This window comes from Anolis sagrei, chromosome 6 (genome assembly GCF_037176765.1).
Source record: "Anolis sagrei isolate rAnoSag1 chromosome 6, rAnoSag1.mat, whole genome shotgun sequence".
NCBI classification, from domain to species: Eukaryota; Metazoa; Chordata; class Lepidosauria; order Squamata; family Dactyloidae; genus Anolis; species Anolis sagrei.
The window spans coordinates 113888717-113915593 of NC_090026.1; the positions used below are offsets into that span (position 1 = coordinate 113888717).

Here is a 26877-nt window from a genome sequence, read left to right on the forward strand (position 1 = left end):
GCCAATAAGTCTATTTGGAGGGGGGGGGAGGAGGAAAACCATTTCCCCCATTTTCACTGGTTATTCCCCCTTCCCACCTCCCATTTCATAAACGAGGGTTTTTCCACAACGGCGAAAAGGGGAGGGGGAATAACAGAAAAACAGGGGAAAATAGTTTTACTCCCTCAACCCCCCCCCCCCCAAATGGACTATCCTTCTCTGTCCAATGCCCTCTTTTGGCCTCCGTCCAGATAACAAAGTACTACCCTTCAAACCTATACAATTGGGATTCTACAAACTAGGTGGAAGTTTCATATTAAACCATGCACAACAACAAAAAATCTACAAAATTTGCCCTCTGTGTCCTAATCTGAATCAGTAGTTATTTTGAGATTAGTAATTTATTATTTACAGTATTTATTTAAGGTATTTATAAAATATTTTTGATAATGAGAGTACATGGTAGAAAATGAAACAAAAGCCTACAAAATTAGCTATTCTGCTTATGCTCAGACACAATAAGAAATGAGAAATCCTTCCATCATGCAAAATCATATTCTATTTTCAACTTATGTCTGCTGGGGTGGAGACCCCACAGAGCAAAAGAAATATTCAAATATTTCATGGTTCTCTTTATAAGCCTGAATTTTGGAGAGCATGATTCCTACTTGTGCTGGGTATTCCCAAAGCACTTTGAAGGAAACATCAAAAAGAAAAACAGATGAGACGCCATCCATCTTTCTAGTAAATAAAAAGCTATACACCGTCCTCAAGGGGCAATTTGTGCCAAGGTTTGATTCACAACCTGTAAAATGGTATACATCAGAAGAATCAAAGGGGTGGGGTGGAGAGGAAATCACAAATAAACTGCATCCAGACAACAGAACTCACAAGAAATCCTGAGCATCTGGTACCTTTACAATTTAACAGCAGCTTGAAGGTGTGTGCCAGAGAGCCATGCTGCTAGAAAACAGCATCACACAGCCGAAGAAAGAGCATCTGGGTTTTGTAGTTGCCATGTGAACAGAAGAATGAATATAAAAATGAACAAGAAAACAGGTGTGTGCTTTGAACAAAGACAAAATTCAGCATGTGTCAAGATCTTAAAAGGAGTGGTGCTTCGGCTCAACACAGTCTGGAAGTCACAACCTTGGAAACTGGAATTGTTTTCCTAATGCCAAGTGGATGAGGTAAAACACCCCACTGAGAAGCAAACATATATTTTCCATATTCAAAGTCTGAGGCTAATTTACCAAGTACTTTAGGGAAGAATCCACTTCTCTGACTCACATTTTTTTTATAAATAATGATGGAAAATACAGAGTTTGTGGGGGTAGAAAAACTGTTCTCTCGCAAGCAGACTCAAAACTAATGTCATAAGCAGGAGAAAAACAGTTTATTTTCCATAGAAGTGTATATTGTATAGTACAAGATACTGGGATTGGATCCAGGAACACTGGGATTAGTGTTCCTGGATCCAGTCAAGTGAAGATCCAGTCAAGTGAAGAAAATAGGATTTTAAAACCACTATTTTTAAAACCTGTAGGAACACCTCTCTAGGATCTCTAGATGCTCCAGTATGACTCTTATGGTGACTCTTAAACAAACTTATCACAGAGTTTTCTTGGCAAGATTTGTTCAGAGAGGGTTTGCCCTAGCCTTTCTCTGTAGCTGAGTGAGTGTAACTTGCAAGCCAATTTCCAGAGTTAAGTGGGAATATGAACTCTGGCATCCAGAATCATACTTCAACACTCAAAACCACTACAGCACACTGGCTCTCAAAAAGCAACTACTATATACTGAGGCATGCTATCTATAAAGAACAGGTGCAGACTATTGGGAAGAAGGCAGGATCACTCAAAAATTACTACCAGCCAACCAAGACACCACAGTGGCTCCAAAACATGTATACTTTGTAGCACATTAACAGGTATTAGGACTCAATAATAATAATAATAACAACAACAACAACAACAACAACAACAACAACAACTGCATTCTTATATCCCACCACCATCTTCCTGAAGGGACTCAAGGTGGCTTACATATGGCACAAACACAAAAGGAAATACAACCATGGCAGTATATTGCTGTAACCATGGCCAGACTGCAAACATTATGAATAAAATAAGTGCCAGTTGCAGTAATGGAGAGGGGGTATGGGATAAAATACAGGGTGTGCGACAACTACACGGCACAACTAGGGCTAAATATTCTCAAAGGCTTGATTGAAGAGCCACGTCTTCAAGTCCCTACAAAAGGAGCACAGTGTGGGGACCTGTCTAATCTCCCTGGGAAAGGAGTTCCAAAGTCATGGGGCCACCACAGAGAAAACCCTCTCCCTCATCCCCACCAACCACACTTGTGGCGGAATTGGGGGGGGGGGGGGCAAGAGATCTTAGGGTCCATATCAATTCACTGGGGGGGGGGGGATGCAGTCATGAAGATAAGCAGAACCTGAGCTGTTTAGGGCTTTGTAGGTGATAACTAGCACTTTGAATTGAGACTGGAAACTTATTGGCAGCCAATGGAGCTGCTTTAATAGGGCGATTGTATGCTCCCGGTACCCAGCTCCAGTTAATAGTCTGGCTGCTGACCTTTGTACCAATTGCAATTTCCGAGTCATCTTCAGAGGCAACCCCACACAGAGTGCATTACAGTAATCCAATCTTGATGCAACTACGGCATGGACCACTGTGGCCAAGTTTGGCTTCTCGAGGTACTGTCGAAGCTGGCACACAAGGTTGAGATTTTACTAAATACAAATTCCATGCATCTTTGGTTTTCCAATTTGTGGACTACACCAACCCCAAATGATCCTCTGAATTGAATCTAACCCCTAAATGGCTGCCCATTGAACTCCTTACCAAAGATGACCCTCCACATTCTATGCTCACTAAAGAGATGCTATGACAACAGGAAAACACTGAGAAGATGCTGACAGAGCAACATTCTCTAGTTACAAGAATACATCGTGCCAACAACAACTTATACAAATATGGTATTACAAAACCATTGGTATAAACAAAATATTGAGAGGTTTCCAGGTACAACAGCACGTGGATTGTGCAAACAATCAGCCATCCAAGTAGTCAGAACTGGATTCCTTATCATTTGATATTATTACTGCATATTGAAACCCAGATGATTTCATACTATGCACTGTAGACACACACAGAGACCTGGTGCCCTTTCACACTAAACTACCTAGCACTATAATTCCACACTGACGTGGAGCTCTCTTGCATTACACAATTAGAGCACCATCATTCTGCTGTGATTACCATGGCTACATCCTGTGGAATCCTGGGATTTGTAGACTGGCAAGGCATTAAAGCTTTCTGGCTGAGAATTCAAATTAAGTAAGCCTTCCCAAACTACAAATCCCATTACTTTCTTTTTACTTATCTTCAAAAGTTTTGGACATCACTTCCTACTACGCTCGGTAGTCCACGCTCTGGTTACATCCCGTTTAGACTACTGCAATGCTCTCTACGTGGGGTTGCCTTTGAAGACGGCTCGGAAGCTTCAACTAGTCCAACGTTCGGCAGCCATGATTCTAACAGGAGCGGAACGCAGGGAGCATACAACCCGCTGTTGCGCCAACTCCACTGGCTGCCGATTTGTTACCGGGCTCGATTCAAAGTGCTGGCGTTGACCTTTAAAGCCCTAAACGGTTCCGGCCCAAGATACCTATCCGACCACATCTCTGCCTATGAACCCACCAAGACTTTGAGATCTTCTGGGGAGGCCCTGCTCTCGATCCCGCCTGCCTCACACGCACGGCTGGCGGGGACGAGAGATAGGGCCTTCTCGGTGGTGGCCCCTCGGCTGTGGAACTCCCTTCCCACAGATATTAGACTAGCTCCATCATTATTGGTATTCCGCAAAAAAGTGAAGACCTGGTTGTTCGAGCAGGCGTTCGAATAGTTAGTGCAATGAGTGTAATGAACATAGGAATGGAACAATGGATGACGGATTTGGATCATGTTTTCAGTGATGAGACGCCAGTGAATGGCTATTGCTGTTAATTATATAGGATTGTTTAGGTGTTATGATGTTACTGTTTTTTACCATGTACTGTATTTTGCTGTTTGTTGTTAACCGCTGTGAGTCGCCTACGGGCTGAGAACAGCGGTATACAAATAAAGTAAATAAATAAATAAATACCAGAAAAGCCAGTGAAGAGAAATTAGGGAAACTGGAGTCCAAAATATCTGGAAACCTATCTTCTGTCCATCCTGGCCAGAACAACTCAAGCAAAGCTAAAGAATTACCTGGGATATGAACAAAAAATCATTCCTAGGTTTGAACACAAAGGTTCATCTCTTTAACCTGTTATCTACAACAATAAAAACAAGCTAAAGAAATGATACTTGTGTTCACCAATAGGAAGAAATTACTACTAATATCGAACTCATCTCTGTGATAATATCTGTGATCTTTTCCTATTGAGATCACTAGTGTTGGATCTTTTCTACCACTCTTTTTTCCAGTGGAAGACAAGACTGCAGTTCAATACAGTGGACACTAGAGGTGGCTGTTGGCACCATATTTCTTACAGGATGCTAAAGAGAATAGTGAGACTTTTTGCTAAAAAATCCAGACATATGTGGAAATGTTCGAATATATTCAGGGGAAAATAAATACATTAAATAATTCCCTCCTCTGAGAAGAATAGCCAAATGATAAATACCCAAAAGAAAGGCACATTAAGTTTCTCAATATAACCCAAACAGCCTAAGTTATAAATCCTATTGTAAAAACTTGAATAGATCTATTGAATTAATGGTATTTATATGTGTTGTTGTTACATCCATATTTCTTTAAGACGCTTCTGACCTTGGTTTATTTTTATTTATCGTATCAGAAGCAAACCAAGTTTAAATGGGTTTTTTTTTAAAAAAAAAAGGTTTAAAAACTTGGCATTGTATTAAATGTCCTTTGACTAGAAGCTGACCACTTGGAGTGTCTCTGGTGTTGCTATCAGAAGGTACTCTACTGTGCATGTGGCAGGGCTCAGACTGCATTGTAATAGGTGGTCTGTGATTTGCTAATCTCCACACTCGCATGTCGTGGATTTGTAGTCCCATTTCTTAAGGTTGGCTCTGCACATGGTCTGTTCAGCGCCTTCCAAGTCGCCCAGATGACCTATGGTAATCTTACAGCAAATCTGTGGAAGGATCTTTGGAATATTTGTTCAGAAGAGAGTTACAATAGCCTTCCTCAGAAGCTCAGAGAGTGTGACTTGCCCAAAATCACCCACAGTTAAGCAGAGATTTGAACTCTTGTCTTCAGGGTCATATTCTGACATTCAAGCAACTGCACCATGCTGGCCAGACATGTCCTAGTTTTATCTGTGAAATATTGGAACCTTATGTATTTTTCAAGGCAGAAACCAAGCAGCTGAACGTATCTGTTGCCAGTAAAAATAAAGGCACTTGTTTTAGGCATCATTGCTGTAAAATAAAATCTTCCAACTCTTACATTACCCAGATTGTTGTGACTGAATTCTACATTAAATGTTGCTAGTGGAGCTATAATTAAAGACAGAGACATTTTCTGATTTCTGAAATATTTTAATTAAAGCTTGGACCCACGACAGTATCAACCAACACATGAAGCTGAGTGTGTGAGTGTGTGCATATATCCAGCACAGCATAATTATTACCTGTCTGATAAAGACATCGTGGAGATTAATCAATGTTTTGCCTCTGCGTGAGTAATCATTTTAATCATCACTTAATACAATAGAAGCTATCCATCAAAATCAAAGGTGATTTGAATATTTTTATACATTTCAGAAGGACACACCAGGTTTTTTCAAATGTTTCTTTTAACTGTAATAAGTCACCATCTGGGTAAAATGACCTGTTCGTGCCTGCATTTCACTCTTGGGTGGTTTTCTACCATTAATTATATTCACATGGAGATGATCTGCATTAGGAAAAACAACACAATTGCAGGAGAAATCCTGAAACGGCCCAAACAACTCCCTATTGGCTTAGCCGCTATCTGTTTTGAAGCCCTCGCTGATACTTGCCGATTGGAAAACAGATGCTGCATAAAATTTGCAAGAGTGCTGAGCTTGAGTATGCATGAGTGCCTGATTGAAAACATGCTGTATGAAAACCACTTCCACTTTTAATAATGTCTGTGGGATTATTGTAAAACGACAGGCAACAAGAAATAGAACTTGCAAGAAAATATTCCAGTAGAGAGTGCTTCAGTTCAAGATACTCTACTCTATTACCCACTTTCTGGCTTTCCTTTTCTCTCTCTCAATCTCTCTCTCCATTGATAATAGGCATCCATTACTATTGTTGTTTACGATTTATTGAGTTTCTAAGGCCATCCTATGTGGAGTTTTCTTGGCAAGATTTGTTCACAGGGTGTTTGCTTTTGCTTTCTTCTGGATCTGAGAGAGTGTGACCTACCCAAAGTCATCCAATGAGATTCCATGACTGAAAAGGGATTCAAACCATGGTATCCACGGTTAAAGTCCAATGTTCAAATCACTATAACATGATGGTTCTCTTTAAAATCACCCCAAAGAACTAAATGAGATAGCCATTTTAGTCTGGGCATCAGTATGTATGTGAATTGATCTTTTAGCACCTTGGAGACTAACTTAGAGAAAGAATGTGGTAGCATAAACTCTACTTCCTCAGATGCATAACATACTTTTATAGGAAGTCTAGGTGTATGAATAGCCACATAAATGCAAAAAAATGTGGGTATGATTATGAGGTGCTACCACATTCTGTCTTTCTATCTCCAAAACACTACACCCAAAGAATGGATACTTCCAAAGTATTGAGTAAAGGTCATCACACGACAAACCCCATAATTTGCTACATCAGCATAACGGTTTGGGAGAAAATGCCTCTAGAACATGGCCATATAACCCGGAAAAACCTACAACAACCTAGTGATTCTGGCCATGAAAGCCTTCGACAATACATAACAATATCGGTCTCAAACTATACAATCAATGTGGCACCTGAATTGAAAGGAGGCGTTGTGTAGGGGATGTAGGGTAAGAAATTTTTTCTGTCTTGGCATTCTCCATCCCACCTTAACAGCCATCAGAAAAAATCATATGAAACCATTTTACTACAGATTGGAACACAATAAAGATGGTATTTCCATCACCAACCCTAGGGTCCTGCTTCTGATTGCCACAGCCTCAGTCACTAGTGGACGGAACTGGAAATATTCTCCTTAAATCTCAATTGGCAGTGGAACAGATCTCCTTCATTCAATATAGTTGCTGGCTGTTAAAGATAGGCTGGGAGCATTTACTATGTAGTGAAGCTAGACCAGTGGTTCCCAAGCTTTTTTTGAACAGGGACCATTTGACCAGGGACCACGCTCCAACAGTAGTACAAAAAGTGTTACAAATCAGCTTTTGGTCAACTTTAGATTTGGTTTGGAGTGCTGATTCAGAAAATTGAATTGGATAGACCATATTAGCATTCCGATACACAACATATGACATGGTCAGTGATAGGGAAGGCGTGGCAGGCAGCACGAAAGGAGTGTAAATAAAATTAAATAAATAAAATAAAAAATAAAAAGTATGGAGGCTCATGGACCAGAATTTCATTCTTGTGGCCCACTGGTGGTCCATAGCCCACAGGTTAAGAACCACAGAGCTAGACATTCTTACTGGGTACAGAACACCTACTGATCAGTACATCTAGGTTACAAATTTGTAAGTGCAATACAAAATGCCTACAATATTTATTCCCTCCACAATTGTCGCTATGTTGGTTTGTTGCAACAAAAGCAATAAGGAGTTTTGCAACAACCTTACTAAAACTAACAAGTTGGACAAACAAAAGATTGCATCATAATAAATTAAGTGTATCTGACTAGGTTAGATAGGGTTATGCTACTTATGATTATGTTATAATTAGCTTGGTGCCACAAGGTCTCCCATTTGTTCTATTTGTCCTTTCCTGCCCCACAGATTAAACTCACACCCACTAAGAGTCAGGACTAAATTTGCACCTCTCCATTGACTCCCCTGTGATTTAAAAATGTGAATTAATTGGAAAGGGTAAGCCAGAAAAAGAACTAAAGATCACAAACCTGCTATTCAGCTATCTGTATGAGCATTAACACATACAGGGAGGTTCACATAAAGTGTATAATTGAAAATGTAATTATCTCTCGTCTGAATGATGTCCACAGGCAAAATCCCACCATGTTAACTTGTAGAACAATAACTAGAACATGACTTTCCTTAACTCACAGAGTTCATATGCTGTGGTGACCCAAGAGCTGCTTTCCAGCAGTAAATTGACAATTTCCATATCATTACAAGTTGCTCCAGATTTCAGGAATTATGCACACTAAAAGGTGAGTTAATAAAATAGCAATGGGTAGAGAAAAGGTAGGTGTAGATTTGTTCTATTAGATTTGGGGAAAAAAACCCCAAAGGAAAGTAGTATAGCAGAGCAGGCAAAAGTCATGAACTATGAGATGTTAAGCCATGGTTGGCACAGTGGTCAACTGACTCATGGCTCTTAAATTCAGCAAGTACAATGAATGTATTGTGAGTCAGGCTGCACTTTCTCAGATTCATGGGTCACCCATTGCATAAGTAACACTGGGATAATAAACTATCCTGCTTCACAAATATTAACATAAACAAAAATTAAGGTACTACATTTTTAAGGATAACACACACACACACACACACAATCATACCTGCATTTGGCTTTATGTGTGGCTTTGGAATGAATTGTGTACAGAGCTAAAATTGTGATGAAGGGATAGAAATGCCGGACCACTCTAACAAACATCATGTCAGATTACACAGAAAAGCCACTGAAATCCACAAGATTGCGGACAATTTCAACAGGAAGGAGGAAAACATGAAAATGAACAAAATCTGGCTACCAGTATTTAAAAATTCTAAAATTAGGATAGTAAATAAAGAGCAACACTTAAAAAAAACCAAACAGGGAAATTTCAGACAAGAAACAATCAGGGCCAGCTAACGCCTACCAAAAGGATTTCTCCAGGCAGGAAGCAGCCAGGTTTTGAAGCTGCAAGGCCATTCAATGCTAATCAAGGTGACCTATTGCAATGTTCACACTTGCCTCAAACAGACAAAGAGTTCTTTCTTCCACCCCAGACATTCCACAGATATATAAACCTCACTTGCCTAGTTTTCAACAGAACAGACCTCATAACATTTGAAGTTACCTCCCATAGATGAGGGTGAAATGTCAGGAGAGAATGCTTCTGGAACATGGCCATGCTGCCTGGAAAACTCACAGCAACCCAGTTATTCCGGCCATGAAAGCCTTTGACAACACAAGGGACAAAATGTTTCCAAATATTACCCTTTTAGACGTAATATTTTAACCACCACACACAAGTGATTCATGGCCACATTCCTTCCCAAGGATCAATGCTACGCATTTTGAAGTGGCAGCTCTTCTTCCACAACATACTGTAGCACTGGAATCCAGGAGACCAGGGTTCGAATCCACATCCTGCCATAGACACCCAGTGGATAACCTTGGGCAAGTCACACACTCTCAGTCTCAGTGGAAGACAATGGCAAAGTAATTCAGAACTAATCTTACATGTACACACACCCACAAAAAGAAAGAAAAAACAAACCTTAGTGTAACCATAAGTTAGAAATAATTCAAAGGGACACAGCAACAACAACACGTAATACTTATGTAAATTCCATTAATTCTATAGATGTAGTTTTCTATAATAGGATTGAGATCTTAGGCTGTGGAAGTTACGGTTTGTTTAATTTGGAGCTACTTTGAAGGCACGTAACCATCACAAGCCTTCCTTTTAACACCTGATAGAATTCACTCACACTTGAAGAAGCCACCTCTGAAGCAAAATCCATGAGCAATATTGCATAGCAAGCAATGACTTTTGATAGTAAACATGTTCATTTCAAGAAGAAGTCAAGCAATTATGTTTATTTAAAATCCAATGAAATATTATGAACAGCAATTAAAATCTATAAGAAACAGCCAAAGCTTTACAAAGATTCCTGCAGAATTCTGGGGTTTGTCGTTTAGGAAGGAGCCTTTAACAGCCTCACTAAACTCCAAACCCCATAATGCTGGAGGAGTCAGAAACCAGATTTAAAGTGGATTTATTCTCTAGTGTGATGAAGTAATATGAAGGGAATTTTGACTGCAGGCCTTCCACAGTGACAGCTCTTGTATTGCCCAGACTGCTGCCCCATTCAATGTAATCAGCTTATGACAATATACAGAATTCGTATGGCTGCAGTCTTCAGATCTTCAAGACTCAAGACTCATTCTGAACCTCAATCTTCAACAAGGGGCCTGTATTTCATCTTCACTTTAGTAATAATAAAAGATTTGATTTTTAGGGTTTTTTTAGAATTAAAAACAATCATTTTTAGGACTTCCTCTATCACCCAAGCCATAGATCAGGCGTCCTAACAGATGTCATGGAATATAGTATCCACAATTCTCAAACAGTATGCAGTCAGAGATTATTGTAGTTCAACGAAGTTGTGATAAAAGGAAAACCTGAAAGGACGGAATACATGTTGAGACTGCATGTGGGTGTTTGCCATTTCTAAATTCTTCCCAACTGCATAAAGACGCAAAAGCAAAAAATCATTCTACCTAATCTTTTGTGAACAGACCTATTAGAATTACAACAGGCAAGACATTTGCATGTTCAGAGCCAAACTGTCGCCAACCCTACTGGGTGTGCTGACAAGGTATCACTTAAACATGAGAACCTGGAGAATTACAGCTTCTAATATAGTCGTCCCTCCACATTTGCAGTTTTGATTTTCATGGATTTGATTATTCATAGATTTAATTTAAATGTTTTTAAAGAATCTCTAGGTCCTCCAGTGTGACTTTGTTTGGCTTCCAGCAGAGGTTGGCCACAGATTAATACTGAAAGACCTAGAGAAGTGTCCTTTCGGGGTGGGGGGGGGGGCAGACATTTCTTTATTTACTCTTTTTCCTGGGTTCCTGTGCCCCTATCCCTAGTGAATGTGGAGGGCTGACAAAATAAACAGCAAACACTCAGTTCTTGTGGGTTTTTTCGGGCTATATGGCCATGTTCTAGAGGCATTTCTCCTGACGTTTCGCCTGCATCTATGGCAAGCATCCTCAGAGGTAATGAGGTCTGTTGGAACAGAGGTGAGGATGCTTGCCATAGATGCAGGCGAAACGTCAGGAGAAATGCCTCTAGAACATGGCCATATAGCCCAAAAAAACCCACAAGAACTGAGTGATTCCAGCCATGAAAGCCTTCGACAATACATTAAACAGCACACAGTTGAGAACTCTCCTATCTGTGGGTTAGAATGCATTGCACCACATTCCCAAAGCAACAAACTGCTACCAGTTCCAAAAGATCAAACTCTTTCTTCCTTTCTTCTCAGATTCCATGACATGCATCTGCAGAGGTCCAACTTAAAAGGCGCTGAGATGTTCTGCCTCTCTGTGAATACTTCCCCTGTCACTGCAATACAAGTTCCCATGCCAATTTCTTCCACATGTCACTGCTCTTTAAGAGAGGGTCACTGCTCACTAAAGTCCATGGAGCAGCACAGTTCTTGCCTCCCAGAAAATTCCCTATTGATGCATTCATCTCTATCAAATGGCAGGTCATAGTTATAAACACAAGGCTTTCCTTGAAACTTTTACAGATAAAGTTGCTGCCTTTGGAATAGATTCTGGGTGGCACTGACAATCAATCCAGGGAGCTGCGGGGACCTCAATAGAATTTCTATGTGTATTATATACATTTATTTATTTATCGTATCAGAAGCAAATCAAGGGTATAGTTGTAATGACTCTAAAGTAATGTAGTAAAACACACACACAAAGTTTAAAAACTTGGCTTGTTTGGAGGTTCTAGCAGGGGAGCGCAGCTATCGTATACCTGGGACCAAAGACTGGAGACCTTGGTACACTCCTTCTATACCTGGGACGTCGTCCTCTTCCACCGAGCACGCAGCTTTGGGAGGGATGCACATGGAGTGATGAGGGAGGGAGGGGACACCCGCCTAGCCAGCCAGATCAGCCGAATCAACCCTGGTGATCAATGGGGTGACAGATGTCGCAGCCAGATCGCCCTCACATCTTGGCAATTCAGAATTCCCAGTGAGCTGGGACAATGGGGTGAAACTTCAGACATTCGTTGGAAGCCAAAGCATCCCTTCTGTTGAAAACCTACAAGATTATCATTTTGGAGGATAAAGCCTTTTTGGGAACTCAAGACCTTACCTCTAATGCAACAATGGCTATGAAATTGCATTTAAGCAAAAAAGAAATTTTGGAGAAGGCTGTCAAGAGTGCAGCTACCAACAGAGAATATTACAGCAAACGAATGGCAGAAGGAGCTCTTCTCCCGAAAAACGAGGAGAGTAATATTGCTGTGCTAGAGAACACTTTGGGAGACTCAAGGCTCCCCATTGTCCTGAGAAATTTGGAAGAAGAGGTGGAGGAACAAGAGGACTTAAAGATTGAAGAAGCCATTGGTGCCGAAGTTGCAGCCAGTGGATTTGTGAATGGCAACAATTCTTTGCTTAATGGAACCAAATTGAAAAATGAAAACCTAAACCAAGAGGAAAATAACAGCGAGACTGAAGATGCCAAATAATCTTCTTCTGACAGTACTGATGAGATTAAAGAATAACTCTAGAATAGTTTTGACTTTATTGTGAAATTGAAAATTAGCAGGTGTTCTTTTACTCTTCTTCTTTAAACAGTAATTTACATTTGGTGTGTTTTCCTAACATTTCTTTCTGCAGAGGAAAATATGTTTTGTGCTGCTTTAAATAAAAACAAAAACTTGACATTATATTAAATGTCCTTTGATCAGTAGCGGGCCACTTGGAGTGCCTCTAGTGTTGCTATAAGATGGTCCTCCATTGTGCATGTGGCAGGACTCATTCCATTTCTTAAGGTTGGCTCGGCACCTTGTGGTGCCAGAGCGCAGTCTGTTTAGCGCCTTCCAAGTCGCCCAGTCTTTTGTGTGCCCAGGAAGGAGTCTCTCATTTGGTATCAGCCATGGCTTGAGTTTCCAGGTTTTAGCCGGCCACTTTTGGACTTTCACTTGCTGATGTGTTCCTGTGAGTATCTCTGTAGATCTTAGAAAATTATTTGATTTAAGGCATTAGCATGCTGGCTGATATCCGAACAGGGGATGGGCTGGAGATGTCATTGCCTTGCTCCTTCCATTATTGGTTGCTACTTCTGGGTGGATTTCAGGCGGTACAATACCAGCTAAACAGTAAAATTTCTCCAGTGGTGTAGGGCGCAGACATCCTGTGATAATGTGGCATTTCTCATTAAGAGCCACGTCCACCGGTAGACTGTTAGGAATTGTGGGAGTTGAAGTCCAAAACACCTGGAGGGCCCAAGTTTGCCCATGCCTGTACTAGATCCATTCTTCAGAATGAAAGACAGGCTGGGACCCTACTGCAAACATTTCTATTACATTAAATTGCATGTGAAGAAAAGAATTCAGGGTGGGCAACTGTGATGGGTTCAGCAGCCTTACAAGAGTGCCCAAAATATTCCCCAAAAACTAAAAGCAAGACTCAGTGGGCAGGTCCGTAGCCAAGATTTTGATTGGGGGGGGGGGCTGAGTCTGAGTGAAAGAGGGTCTGCCCTAGCAAACCTTTTGTATCGTTACCCCAATATCCCCATGCATATGGGATATATTGAGTATGGTGACCAGATCATGATATGAATAAACATAACAGTTTAAATAATGCACCAGTAAGGCCTTTTCGCGAACCACCATGAGAATTTGGGGGGGGGGGGGGGGCTGAAGTCCCTCAACCCCCCCTCCTCCCGGCTACATGCCTCTCAGTGGGCTTGAACCCATTCCAAGAGCTATTCCTGGAGGCTTCTAGAGAAGGAACTGGCTTTCTCTTTCACTAGAATAAATGCAGTCTAGGGAATCTAGATTGCCCCATCATATTGCCATCAAGGAGACATTCACGCTGTTTGTGGTGCCTTCTATGTAGTAAACACAACTATGAGACCATCTTGTGGTCCTTATGACTCCACAGTTCTATTATTATTTATTTATACAGTTCTATGATTCTAAGAATAACTGTTGATTCGACCCATTAGGCCAGGAAATACAGATATTATCATTCTGCTTTAAAACAAGGAGAAAATGATATTTTCATACTCTTCTGAGTGGAAGTATTTTACTCTTGGAAGCTATATGAGCACAACTGCCATTTGAATTTACATCCCACAGTGTGACATTCACATATATTGTTTCCCATAAAAAGAGGTCAGTCAGGGTAAGCAAGCACTCCATTTCCACGAACCAAGAAGTATTAACGATTAGTGGAACTCTGCTAAGGCTTTAGACAGCAAAACAGTGCACAGTTTGGCATGGTTGTCATTGCCATTCCTCTCCCTCCGTTTTAAATAATAGATGAACCACCATTAAGATTTAGTGTAACCTCAGTTCTGCCAGATGCTGCAGTCATTTGGCAGTAGTCAAATGAGGGAGCATCTGTTTGAATGGATGTCGTTTGTTGACGCTTGTTCTTCTAAAAGCCACTAAGGCTGTCAGTGGAAATTACATTCCACAAATCAACAGAAAATAAGAGCTTGAATTGTGACATATATGAAATCAAGTAATTCCTGCTGGATATGCCCCCATGTTTCATTATCTATGTGATCAATCTATTCACCAAGCAAAGAGGATAAATATCCAGAAAACCAGGGGAAAAGGGAGTACAGGTTTTGAGTCAAGGAGACGTACCTGATTTATGTACTATAAACCCTCTACATTTACAGGTATAACTGAAGAAACATGAATATGGGAGGCATCAAAATTGAAAAATTCATTCATTCATGTACAAGGGGGCATGTTGTCAATTGAAGCTAACAGCAACATGGCAGTAAAAGATACATAGTCTTCTCACATGTTGGGAATTGCTCTATATAGTTTCATCAGTGCTGGCTGCAAAAAACAATTTATTATGCAACTTGAGGGTGGAAAAATTAAAATGCAAAGGACTATGATATAAATAAATCCTGTGATAAAAACAAGGTATGTTTATGCACATAGATCTTCCTACTTCCCATGACTGTCTCCCAAGGAAGAAACCACAGACATGATGATTTAATTGGGTTTATAATTTGTTGCTGATTACTAAATTGGGAATACATGCTGATACTATACAATGCTTTTTGGGGAATGCACTACAATCCACATCCAGTAAAAAAAACAAACCTCGTAATTCAATGATTTTTCTTCTTTTTTATCCCAATCCATTACAAATCAAGAAAATGTATTGCAATTTACTTTGTCTCCATTCACTAGAAATTTAAGTAAAATGTAAGACACTTCCCATGCTAGCATAGTTGCTGAATTTATGGATGGATTGTTTAGAAGTTATACAATGCCCTGTTTTCCTTCCTGCATAGCATCACACCTCACACCATGTATTCTCACACCAATCTTCAGGTGTACAGCATACTGAATCAAGCACAGATAAATCTGGATGTCTATACCTGCAAGTCAGATAGCCATCTAGCTCCTTCTGCTGACATGAATATAAGCTGCACAAGTGATAAATGGCTAACAATGTTGTGTGTTTGTGAAGTAGTGAGAAGGCAAGCCCATTTTATTAATGTTTAAATACTCATATTTCACTTTCTTCCAATGGCGCAAAATGGTTTGAACAAATAAAAGAGAAATGAAGCTTCAAAAAACCACCAATCAACAAGCAATGGCAATAGAGGCCCATTCTACACATGCTGTAAAACTCAGAAGTAACCGGGTTAAAAGGGGTGGCAGCTAAATGACATTTTGTAAAGTGCAGGGAGGATTGGGTTAAGAGGTAAAAGGCATGTGTTAAAAAGATGTGCTTAAAACCCAATTCAGTCTGAAAAATGTGTACTTTTGCATGACTATGTGTACTTTTGCATGTAGACATGCAAAATATATGCTTTCCCTCCCACCCTCCCCCCTGTGTAAACTGCTCCAGCACATGTGCACTTTTTAAAAGCTCAAAACAGTTGATCAGCTGATCAGACTGTCAAATGGACACAAGGGTGGTTCAAAGGAAGCATAAATGGAGGGCAATTAGAACTCTCTTAGACACTTTATAATATTAAAAAGAGGTTCAATTAAGATTTGAGGGGAATGCAAGCTCCAGTGGATCGTTGTTTTTTTTAATTCCCTCCCTCATATGTGGACAGGTGAATCTGCTTGTGTTTATATTAAGATATTCACATGTGCAAATATACAGTTTAGCACATAATAGAGGGAATTTTTTTAAAAAAAATTCTGCCCAATGTCCCCCGTTCATCCTCTATCTTGATCCACTTCAAAAGAAGGCCGTGAAGACCATATCCTGGGACTGACAGGTCTCTGTGTGGATCTGTTTTCAGGTCCCAAGATTTTTTTGTCTTAGATTTAAAACACGGGTTTTGGTGCTGCATGGAAGTGCCCAGAGGCACAGGTAACCGAATGCTAACTATAGTTGAGACCATATTCCAAAAAGAGTCACACAGATATATATTTCCTATCCTGTTCTGAAAGGGAATTCCAGAACATGTAATCTACTGCTATAAACTTCAGATACAGGATCAGAAAGATATCAAATATAACACATGGAATACAAAATTCTTTTCCATATCCATTTATTCATTTTTGTAAAGACAGCCTTAGAAGAATCCTACAAAATGTTGTTGCTTCAATTCAAACTTGCAAAAACTTCGAATTCAAACGGACACACCACCCTTAGAGCTACTTTGTATCTCAACTGGTATTCCCTACCAACCACTAGAGGGCATGAACAATCTGTGCCATTTATTCAAATGACAAATTGTGCATTAATAGGTAAATGAAGTCCCACTTTGCTTTTTGAAAAGGAACAGCCCAATCTGAAAGAAAAGCATGTGCACACAAAGAGATTTGACCCTGTATAACTTCAAGCAATGTCTTTTTGCAAGGAATTCCATCATGATCCTGAAACTTATAGGTGTGTTCTCACTAGAAGCTTACAATATTCCTTGAATTAGGGGTATGCAAACCCAAAATGAAGCTTTATTGTTGTGTACATACATCCCCTTACAAGTGCAAACTGCACTCTGAAAAAAATTCACTCTGGCATCCACTCTCTTCTCTGTTGTTGTTGTTGTGTACCTTCAAGTTGTTGCCAACTTATGGTGACCCTAAGACAACCTTATCACAAGGGGGTTTCTTATCAGATGGTTGCCATTGCTTTCCTCTTAGGTGAGGAAAATGTGCCTTGTCCAACATCACCCAGATTTGTTTGTCCAAACAAGGATTTGAACCCTGGTCTTTTGCAATCCTAGTCTAGAATGCATACCGCTCCGGTCGCCCTTCTTTGATTACAGACAATTTGTTGGCTTCAGTTGAAGCGAGGATTCATGAGAACAGGCGCTTCACAATAACAGGTCTCTCAAACGAATTTCCTGATGTGTCAAGATCAGTGCTTTACAACATTGTTTCCGAACACCTAAAGTTTAGGAAACTGTGCTCCCGTTGGGTCCCGAAACTTCTAACAAAGGACCACAAAAACCAAAGATTTGAGTGTGCGATCAAATCAAATTGTCTGTAATCAAAGAAGGGCGACCGGAGCGGTCCTCATCATGGACGTTGTCACGGCCATCTTTGAATTGTTGTACCCACTTACACACTTTGCTTTCACTCATAACAGTATCACCGTACACTTCACAAATCTGTCAATGAATTTCTGCAGCAGGCAGGTTCCTTGCTGACAAAAACCATATCACTGAGCGAACCTCACATGCGGCAGGTGAGTTGATAGTCTTAAACATTTTTAAAGCACAGAACAGAACCGTACAGGTTAGCTACAAAGCAGAAACTGAGCACAGTTGTTCCCGAGGCATGCCGGTACATGACGCACACGCTTGTTGCGGTATGCGCGCGAACGACTAGTGTCTACAACAAAACGGACCTTACTTAAAAAATACCCCTCGTATATTTAAAGTAACTATTTAGTGACTGCTACTTGTAAATGTTGGATTTTACTATCTACAGCATGCCAACTGTGATGAGATAGCATCACACAGCAATGGGATGAAAATAAAGTTGCTTATCTGCAATGGGTGTTTGTATCTGCTTTCTCTGTTTGTTTCTTGTCTAAGGAACAAATGCCTCAAGGTTAGAGCAGTAACGTTTCATCCAGGGTTGTTTCCCTGTGGGTTTTATTGTACTTTACTGCTCTCATTAATCTTATGTCAAAAGGAGAAATGGGAGAGCTGAGAATCAAAACAGGAAAACGAAAACTGTTCATTGCAGGGCAGGTATGAAGATACTTCTGTCTACTAGTATATTTCTAGTCTTTCTTACAGTCCCAACTTGAAGCTCTACCTCAAAGGTGTTTGCAATCTGTTAAACTTCCGATAAAGTCACTAAAATAACGTTTGAATATTATAATAAAATTAAGAGCAGGGATTTGTGAAGAAAAGCTCAAGAGAATGTAACATAATATATTAAGGTTCTTATCTTCAACTCCACCTTTGCTGCTTGTGAACATTTTTCAAAAAGGAATTAGAATTCTAGTTACCATGAGTAACACAAACACTTAAACAGTCACATCCTCTTGCAAACATTAAGCACCAAAAATACTTCGGTACTCTCATAAAAGTACATCAAATGGACCATACAATATGAGTTATGGGCTTCCCCATGACAACAGTAATGCTAAGCCTGGAAGTAATAAAGAAACCACTTCCAGGGTTTTGGGGTTCCTACTTTTCACCATGATTCTTACTCCTCCATTAGGACTAGAAAATGAAAACTCATCGTAACAGAGCTATAAGTCGATATCTGGTGATGTAATTGAAGTACAACTCATCCACAACACAACTATTTGAAAGTGCTCTTTAAAAAGGAGCCTCAACCTTGCATCTCCTAGTCCCATATGATAGTCAGAAAACAATTAATTATCATTATACTCCAAATTTTTAAAAAGCAAATTATCACTTCAGTATTTGACAAAATAATTCAAAAAGACAACCAACTTGTGTGGTAGGAAGTGAAATCATTGTTAACAAACTGCACCTGGTAAATTAAAAATCCGTATTACCCCCATGCGATGAGGAACTGTGCCAAATGAACTTGTACCAACCTGCCTCTCCTTTACTTCTCTTTTATGGGTTTCCAAGGTAGCAGACTTGAAGCGGAGAGATTTAGTCTGTCTCTTAATTTTTATTGAATCCCTTCGGCGATCATAGGAAAATGACCTCGACTTCTTTCTCATTTTCATTCCTGAATTGTCCGCCATTTTAATCCACAGAAGTCACTGCCAATTCCTTATGGTAGAGAACCCAAGCTGAACCACACAGATACCAGTTTCCAGAGACTTCCAATTCCTGGATAGATGAATTTTCTTCAGTCTTATAAGAAAACAAGAAACCCAGTAGAACTAGTGTCATTGGAGAAGTGTTTGTCATGTGTCCAAATGGCCACACAACTTCTTCCAAAGATCACAGTCATTGGGAAGGCAGCTTAACATTCATCACAAGAAGAAAATCTACAGCACTGATCTAAAGCAACAGCACATATCCTGTCAAGAACTTTAAAGGTGAAGAAAAGGTAGCTGAATGCAAGCAGAAGGGTGTGGGAGTACTCTCAGCACCTACAGGGTGGAGGTGAAGCAACCCAACTGGGGTTCAAAGCCATTATTTTTTTAACTCCTCCTCCCTTGCAGAGACTCATTGCTCAAGATGCATTGTATTAATTGACAAACCTGGATTAAAATGGCAGACAAATCAAGAATGATTTCTCACTGAAACCAAATTTCAGATATGTTCACTTATGTCTCACTCATACCATATCAAAATGACTATTTTAGAGGCTTCTTCCTTCACTCTAAATTTCCAAACAATTAACTAACCAAGTTACATAATTCTGAAAATATTTTGGTAATGTGTTTGAACAGGACAGGCTTCTGCAGGGCTAATATGCCTAGAGAGGGGACTTCCGTGGCTGCAATATGTTGTTTTTGTGTTACTTCAAATAATTTCAGGTATATGGTGACCCTAAGTTGAACCTATCACAAGTTTTCTGAGGCTCAGAGTCTATGATTTGCCCAAGTCACCTGAAGAATTTCCATGGCCAAGCCAGAAATCTAATCCTGAGTGATAGTCCAGTGCTCAAACTACTACATTTCCCTGGCACTTTTTGACTGCAGTTCCATGCCAAAAACATCTAGTTTCAGTTGCCACCCAGCTGACTCCTAAAGGCTTCATATTCATCAACTATGAACAGCAACTTGGTTATGGATATTGCGCTATTAAAAGTGCTCCTGCTTCCCCAAATGCACATTTGATAATAATGCAATCATGTTTTCTTTGCCAAAGAGCTAGCCATTTAAACAGCACATTAAAATTTGAAGTGTTAACAAGAAGCCACTGTAAGCAAATGAAGATTCAAGTTATAAAGCACATTAAATACTTGGATATTACTATGGCAAATATGAGCTCTATGCAATTTCAAATATATTATGTTCAGACATGGAATGAAATAAAGAATAATGTGATAAGATGGGAGAAATTAAATTCATCATTGTTGGGGAGAATTTCAGTGAAAAAATGGATGTTTTGCTTAGAATGCTGTTTTGATTCCAGACTATAGTATTTTTGACAACTACTATTAAATCAACGACAGAAGGATTTATCCAAGTACATCTAGTAAAAGAGAGGGGGGGGGGGAAGAGATGACTTGCACATATGAAACATTCTTCACAGGTTAAAGCAGTCATGTAACAGCCCCTTCCCTCAAATATAATGCAAGGAAGTGCAACTGAGTTATATGAAGTACTGAAAATGTTTAATTTGGTTTTCTGTGTAGTGGTTTGAGCACTGGACTATGATTCTGGAGACCAAACTTCCAATCTCCTCCCAGTCATGAAATCTATTGGGTGGTCTTGGGCTAGTTGGTGTGAGAATATATCTGTCAGCCTGAAAGGAAGGTAAGGACAAACCTCTTCTGAACCAATCTTGCAAAAAAAACAAAAACAAAACAAAACCCTGTGATAGGTTTGCCATGAGGTCACCATAAGTGTTTGTGTGGATTGCTGACCAATACACACAAATACAATACAGTAAAAAAATTATATACATAACAAACAACTAGTGAAGGCTTGAGATTGCTATTTCCAACAAAATGTGTGCAATAGATTAAACCCTTGGTGCTGACAGGACGGAAGACTAACAGGTCGGAAGTTCGAATCCAGGGAGAACGTGGATGAGCGCCCTCTGTCAGCTCCAGCTCCTCATGCGGGGATATGAGAGAAGCCTTTCACAAGGTTGGTAAAATATCAAAACATCTGGGCATCCCCTGGGCAACATCATTGCAGACGGCCAATTCTCTCACATCAGAAGCAACTTGCAGTTTCTCAAGTCACTCCTGACATGAAAAAGTAATAAATAACTTGAAGGTAAACAACAACAACAACAACAACAGATAGTGCTTATATATATTGTATTGATACAACAGATTTACTCTAGTTTTACCATATAATTTAGGCCCTAAATGTTCAGTTTAGAGTGGCCTTAAGGTAGAACAGACCATGTATTATGAAGGCATGTAACAACCCCAAGCCGTCCTCCACCTTATGATAGGTTCACTTTAGGGTCACTATAGATCAGAAACAACCTGAAGAAATTTAAAAAAACTGATGGAGAATCTAGAGTTGATATGATGCTTCAGGTCACACTTTTTTTAAAGTATTACACACAAATAGTAAAGGTGCAAAGTGTGTATGTTAGAAAGGTATATCTCACATTGCTGCACTTATCAGAAAGATGTAGTTGGTGACAACTCCCCGGTGAATGCACTCTCACTCTCTTTGCCTTTGTTTAATAGAAAGCCTTGTGACATATCCACTGGGACAGCAGATCCATCCCGCTCCACAGTCTACTTCTCTACTAAAAGCAACACTTCTTCAGAAGACACATGCAATTAATCATGTGACCAATGACCATGTACAAGGACACATTAGGCTTTTTAAAGGGAGACCAGCCTTGCCTTAAATAAAATATGACCTGCCATGATTTACAGGACTTTCCTCTGTGAAGTGTGTGATCCACTTCACATTAAAAACAATGTGAATAATTTATATATAAGGTGGCTTTAACCAACACTGGGGTGGGGGGTATCCAGAGCGCCAAAGTTTACATCCCACTTGTTCTACAGAAGCTAAATGCAGAATTAATACAGATCTTCATGTGTCAAGAGATAAAAGGGGCATGATTGGTTCAGCTGCACTTTGAAGAATAAATGCATCATTCTCTTTATAAAATAAGGATTAATACTGGCACAGATGAATAGCCAGAAAGTAGAATTCAGTTTGCTAATGTTAATGCAGCCTGCATTTGGTACAAAAGGTTATTGCGCAATTATAAACTGCCGTGAATGACTACCAGGTATTGAATATCCCAACAACCTTGGCTTCTAATCTCTTTGGGATTGAGGGGTATGCTCATTTCATGCATGCAGTGAAATCTTAGATAGATCAATTGTGTTGTACTGTTAATGTTTTTGGAAAATGTGAATCTCCAGAATGTGAATCTTTTGGAGATTTTATGATCTTTGGAAAGGGATGGCCATGTTAGAAGTCATAACCTTTTTGAGAATGATGCCAAAACCTCTTGGTAAAAAACATGACCTGTTAGAGTCATAATCTTTTTGGGAAAATGGCATTCACCAGCATTAATGCAAGGCAATTAGGTTTGTCAGCTGTTAAACTGATGTACCTAGGTATGTCTTTGAACTGTTAGGGACAAAGATATGCCAGTGCACAAACAGATATATATTCAGCAGAGTTTCAAGAGTGTTCCTCTTAGTTGCCCACAAAACATCTACTCTCCCTGAAAATATATTTGCCTTTAAATCATGATCTCAAGAAACAAAAATAAGCAGACTTCTTTAAAAGTAACATAGTTTGCTCAAAAACTTCATGTATTCAGCATACAGGTACTTTGCTTATCAATCCAGTTACAAGTAGTTTTGAAGTAGTTTGTGCAGGTAACACAGGACATCTTTTTCATAATCCAAAACATATCTCTATTCCAAGAATCTAATAGAGTCTCTGTCTAGTCTGAAAATCCAACAAAATCTCTAATATACTGTTCCTACAGACGTCTAAACTGAGCTGTTCTAAAATGGAGTCTGAGTCCTGAACAAGCCCAGACCTGATCACATGGTCTGAAGCCCCTCCCAATACAAAGAGTTAAAGTAAAATTGCAGACCAATACACACAAATACAATGCAGTAAAAAAATTATATACATAACAAACAACTACTGAAGGTTTGAGATTGCTATTTCCAACAAAATTCACTATAATATTCAACTAATCTGGCATATGCCATGTTTAGAATATATCCTTATAAACAATAATGGGAAATGTCCACAGAAGATCAAAGTCCAATGAACCACGCACTCATCAGTGTCAGGTAGTCCAGAATTTCTCATCTGTACTAACAACTCCATAAACATAAAATTGCATATACAGAGAATATGGAGTTGAGTCCCTATGGAGAGAAAAGCTAGATAAAAATAAAACAAATGAATAGCAGGTATGGAAGTGAACATATCTCACAATTTCTAAAGCGCTGCATTTAACTGAGCAGAAAAACAGAAAAGAAAATGTGTGTATATACATACTTATGTGAATTATCTTTAATTCAGAAAATCTCTTGTCAAAATTTTGGCAGCCTGGGAATAACATCTGTTTAACAGACTATAATAAAGTGCTGGAAGGTTCCCCCTCTACCCCTTTTGTATTATTCTAATAAATGGTTAGGATCACTCTGCATTGTTTGTTGCTCTCAATAGAGTGATTTAGCAAAGCAAAATGTCCCTAAAATCATTTCTTTAAAAATAAATACAAATCTCGCAGAAACTGGACAAATGCCAGACTTGGTAATCTCAGATGTCTTGTATTATTAGTAATTACAATTACTACTCTTGTCAAGCCTGTATTCCAAAGTATTCAAAAATAGCTTAGAGATGTTGATCTCTCCCTTTAAACTGATTCCCTCATCGCATCTAATAGATGTCATAATAATTATAGGTTTCTACCTTGCTATCAAGCTGCATTGCAAGAGGACAAACAGCAAATCCATCAGAAATTGACATGCTCCAATATATTGGGATGGTACACACAAAACACAAAACCATAGTTTAGCTTTGCAAGGATATGCTGAAGCAACTAAACTTCTTTCTCGCATGCTTTCTTCCCCAGAAATGCTATACAGAAAAGACAAGAAGTTTGTTATATTAATGTGGTATTGAAAATATAAACTCTGGTTCATCTCAACTATGGTTAGTGGAAACAAACTAGCTTCAGAGACTATAGTTCAAAGTTGTCTTATTGCTACTTCCTGTTGTAAAAAAAGTATAATAATCTCTCCACCTTTGTGGTTTTCACTCTCAGAATCTCTAGGTCCTCCAGTATGACTCTATAGTAACATTTCATATAAAACTGACTACAGAGCTGCACTGGAGTATCTAAAGATTCCTAGAGAAAACACTTATCTAGGCATTTGTGTGCAGAACACATCATGCAATGTGCAGGGCTTGATGAATCCAAGGCTGGTGTTAAAATTGCTGGAAGAAACATTAACAACCTTAGATATGCATATGATACCACTTTGATGGCTGAAAGTGAGGAGGAGCCGAGGAGCCTTATAACCAAGGTGAAAGAAGAAAGTGCAAAAGCTGGGTTGCAGTTAAACATATAAAAAAAACAAGATTATGGCAACCAGACTGATTGATAACTGACAAATAGAGGGAGAAAACATGGAGACAGTGACAGACTTTGTATTTCTAGGTGTGAAAATTACTGCAGACACAGACTGCAGCCAGGAAATCAGAAGACATTTACTTACTGGGAGGAGAGCAATGACCACTCTCGATAAAATAGTGAAGTGCAAAGACATTACATTGGCAACGAATATTCGCATAGTTAAAGCAATGGCATTCCCCATAGTAACATATGAATGTGAGAGCTGGTCCGTAAGGAAGGCTGAGCAAAGGAAGATAGATGCTTTTAACCTGTGAGAGTGCCTTCGACCGTAAGAAGATCAAACCAGTCCATACTCAGGAAAAAAAAGCCCGACTGCTTACTGGAGGGGAGGATATTAGAGGCAAAGAATGTTGGGCAGCAAGCAGATCTTAGCTACGTCCCATGCACAAGACACACAGACAAGATTAGAAATGAACAGAATATCTTTACTCTTAATAGCAGAGATGAAACACAAACTTGCAATGTTGAATACAAAAACAAACAGTGCAAGAAACTTGCATAGTCTTTGTAAGTAACACAAAATAAGGCATCTGCATCTTAAGTCAAATGAGAAAGCAAAACGTAAACCTTGAGCATAGCCTCCTTTAGAGCAGCCTAACAGCTTCTCTCCAACCTGCTCCTCAGAGCAGAGCCTTTAAACATAGATCTCCTCAGAGAAAAGGCTCTCCAGAACTGTATTCTAAAAACCCATACAGTAATACCCTATCGGGTGTGGTCCAAGATTGCTGGCTGACCTTCATTACCAGCTGCACATAATAATTACCATCATAAGGTTTTTCTTCAACACAGATACACTTGGTTCTGATACAACTTGCCGTAACAAAGATGAAGTACTTTGGCCATATAATGAGAAGACAGGAAAACTTGAAGAAGACAATGCTACTAGGGGAAATGGAAGGAAAAAGGAAGAGGGGCTGACCAAGGGCAAGATGGATAGATGTTATCCTTAAAGTGACTGGCTTGAGCATGAAGGAGCTCAGGGTAGTGACGGCTGACAAGGAGCTCTGGCATGGACTGGTCCATGAGGTCATGAAGAGTCGGAAGTGACTGAACGAATAAACCACAACAACAAAGATCCCCCAGTGCAATTCTATGGTTAAATTTTAAATGTTGGTCTAAAGACTGCTCACAAGTTTTCAAAAAGTGTTTTTTGTTCAGTTTTCCCACTTTCACAGTTGCAAATGTGGGGAGCTGGCCTTTATTTCTGTTTGTAAAGATGGAAATGTCATAACAAGCTTCCAAAATGGAATAATCCGAAATAGAAGAAAGCATGAATGCTTCTAGAACATGGCCATATAGCCTGAAAAACCTACAACAACCCAGTGATTCCAGCCATGAAAGCCTCCAACAATACATGAGTGTGGGGTTTGCTGTGGTACTCCTTTGAAACCCTAAACTATGGCTGCTTTCATTTACTTTACTCATTACATTTTCTTTCATATATAAGAGGCAAAACATCTTGCTCATTCTGTTCCAAAGCGGTACAATTTTAAAGCTGCTCACACCGTCAAATATCATTTTAAATGAAAGCAGCTGTTTTAAGATTGTTTCTTGCAGATCTCTCTTTTAAATACAGTTAATGGCTGGTACACAGATGTCTCCAAAATGCCAGTTACCAGTGTCAAGCATAAGAATATGACAAGAAGCAATAGATTTGCTTCACAATATGCTACCGAGAGCTTTGTAATGTTGCTATTTGTTATGCCAATGCAAGGACTATCAAGGTGTATGCATGCACACAGTTTAGGCGATCCCTCGTTGGCCGAGTAGGATAGTCTTCCAGGATCAGTGTTCTGGTGGGTCCATAGGTGACTGTGGAGCACACTATCATATCTACGAATATGGCAGTTATATTTTAAATACAATATTATGTGCTATGGACTGTAAATGAAAGCACATTACAGAAGCATGTAGAGATATGCCACTAACCCAGAGATATACAGATGTAACAGCATTCTCAATAAAGACTGCATGCCAACATGTTGCCATTGTAAACACTATACCTTCCAGCAGGTGAGATGGACAACTTAGATGTGGTCTGAAGCTACCTCCTCTTCGCTGA

The 26877-nt window shown here is 39.5% G+C and overlaps 1 protein-coding gene across 13 annotated transcripts in view; it reads right to left on the minus strand.

Annotated features, from left to right (window-relative positions):
• The window catches only part of PARD3 (par-3 family cell polarity regulator), a 620400-nt gene that overhangs the window by 490691 nt on the left and 102832 nt on the right, over positions 1-26877 (minus strand). The window contains exon 1 of one of the 13 annotated variants that reach the window (XM_060782526.2): positions 19130-19300. The exons of the other annotated variants lie outside the window; for them this stretch is intronic. Within the exon in view, the coding sequence (XP_060638509.2) occupies positions 19130-19285 (156 nt within the window). The 5' untranslated portion in view covers positions 19286-19300. Of the gene's footprint in view, positions 1-19129; positions 19301-26877 lie in introns of those variants that run through there. 13 annotated transcript variants of the gene reach the window in all.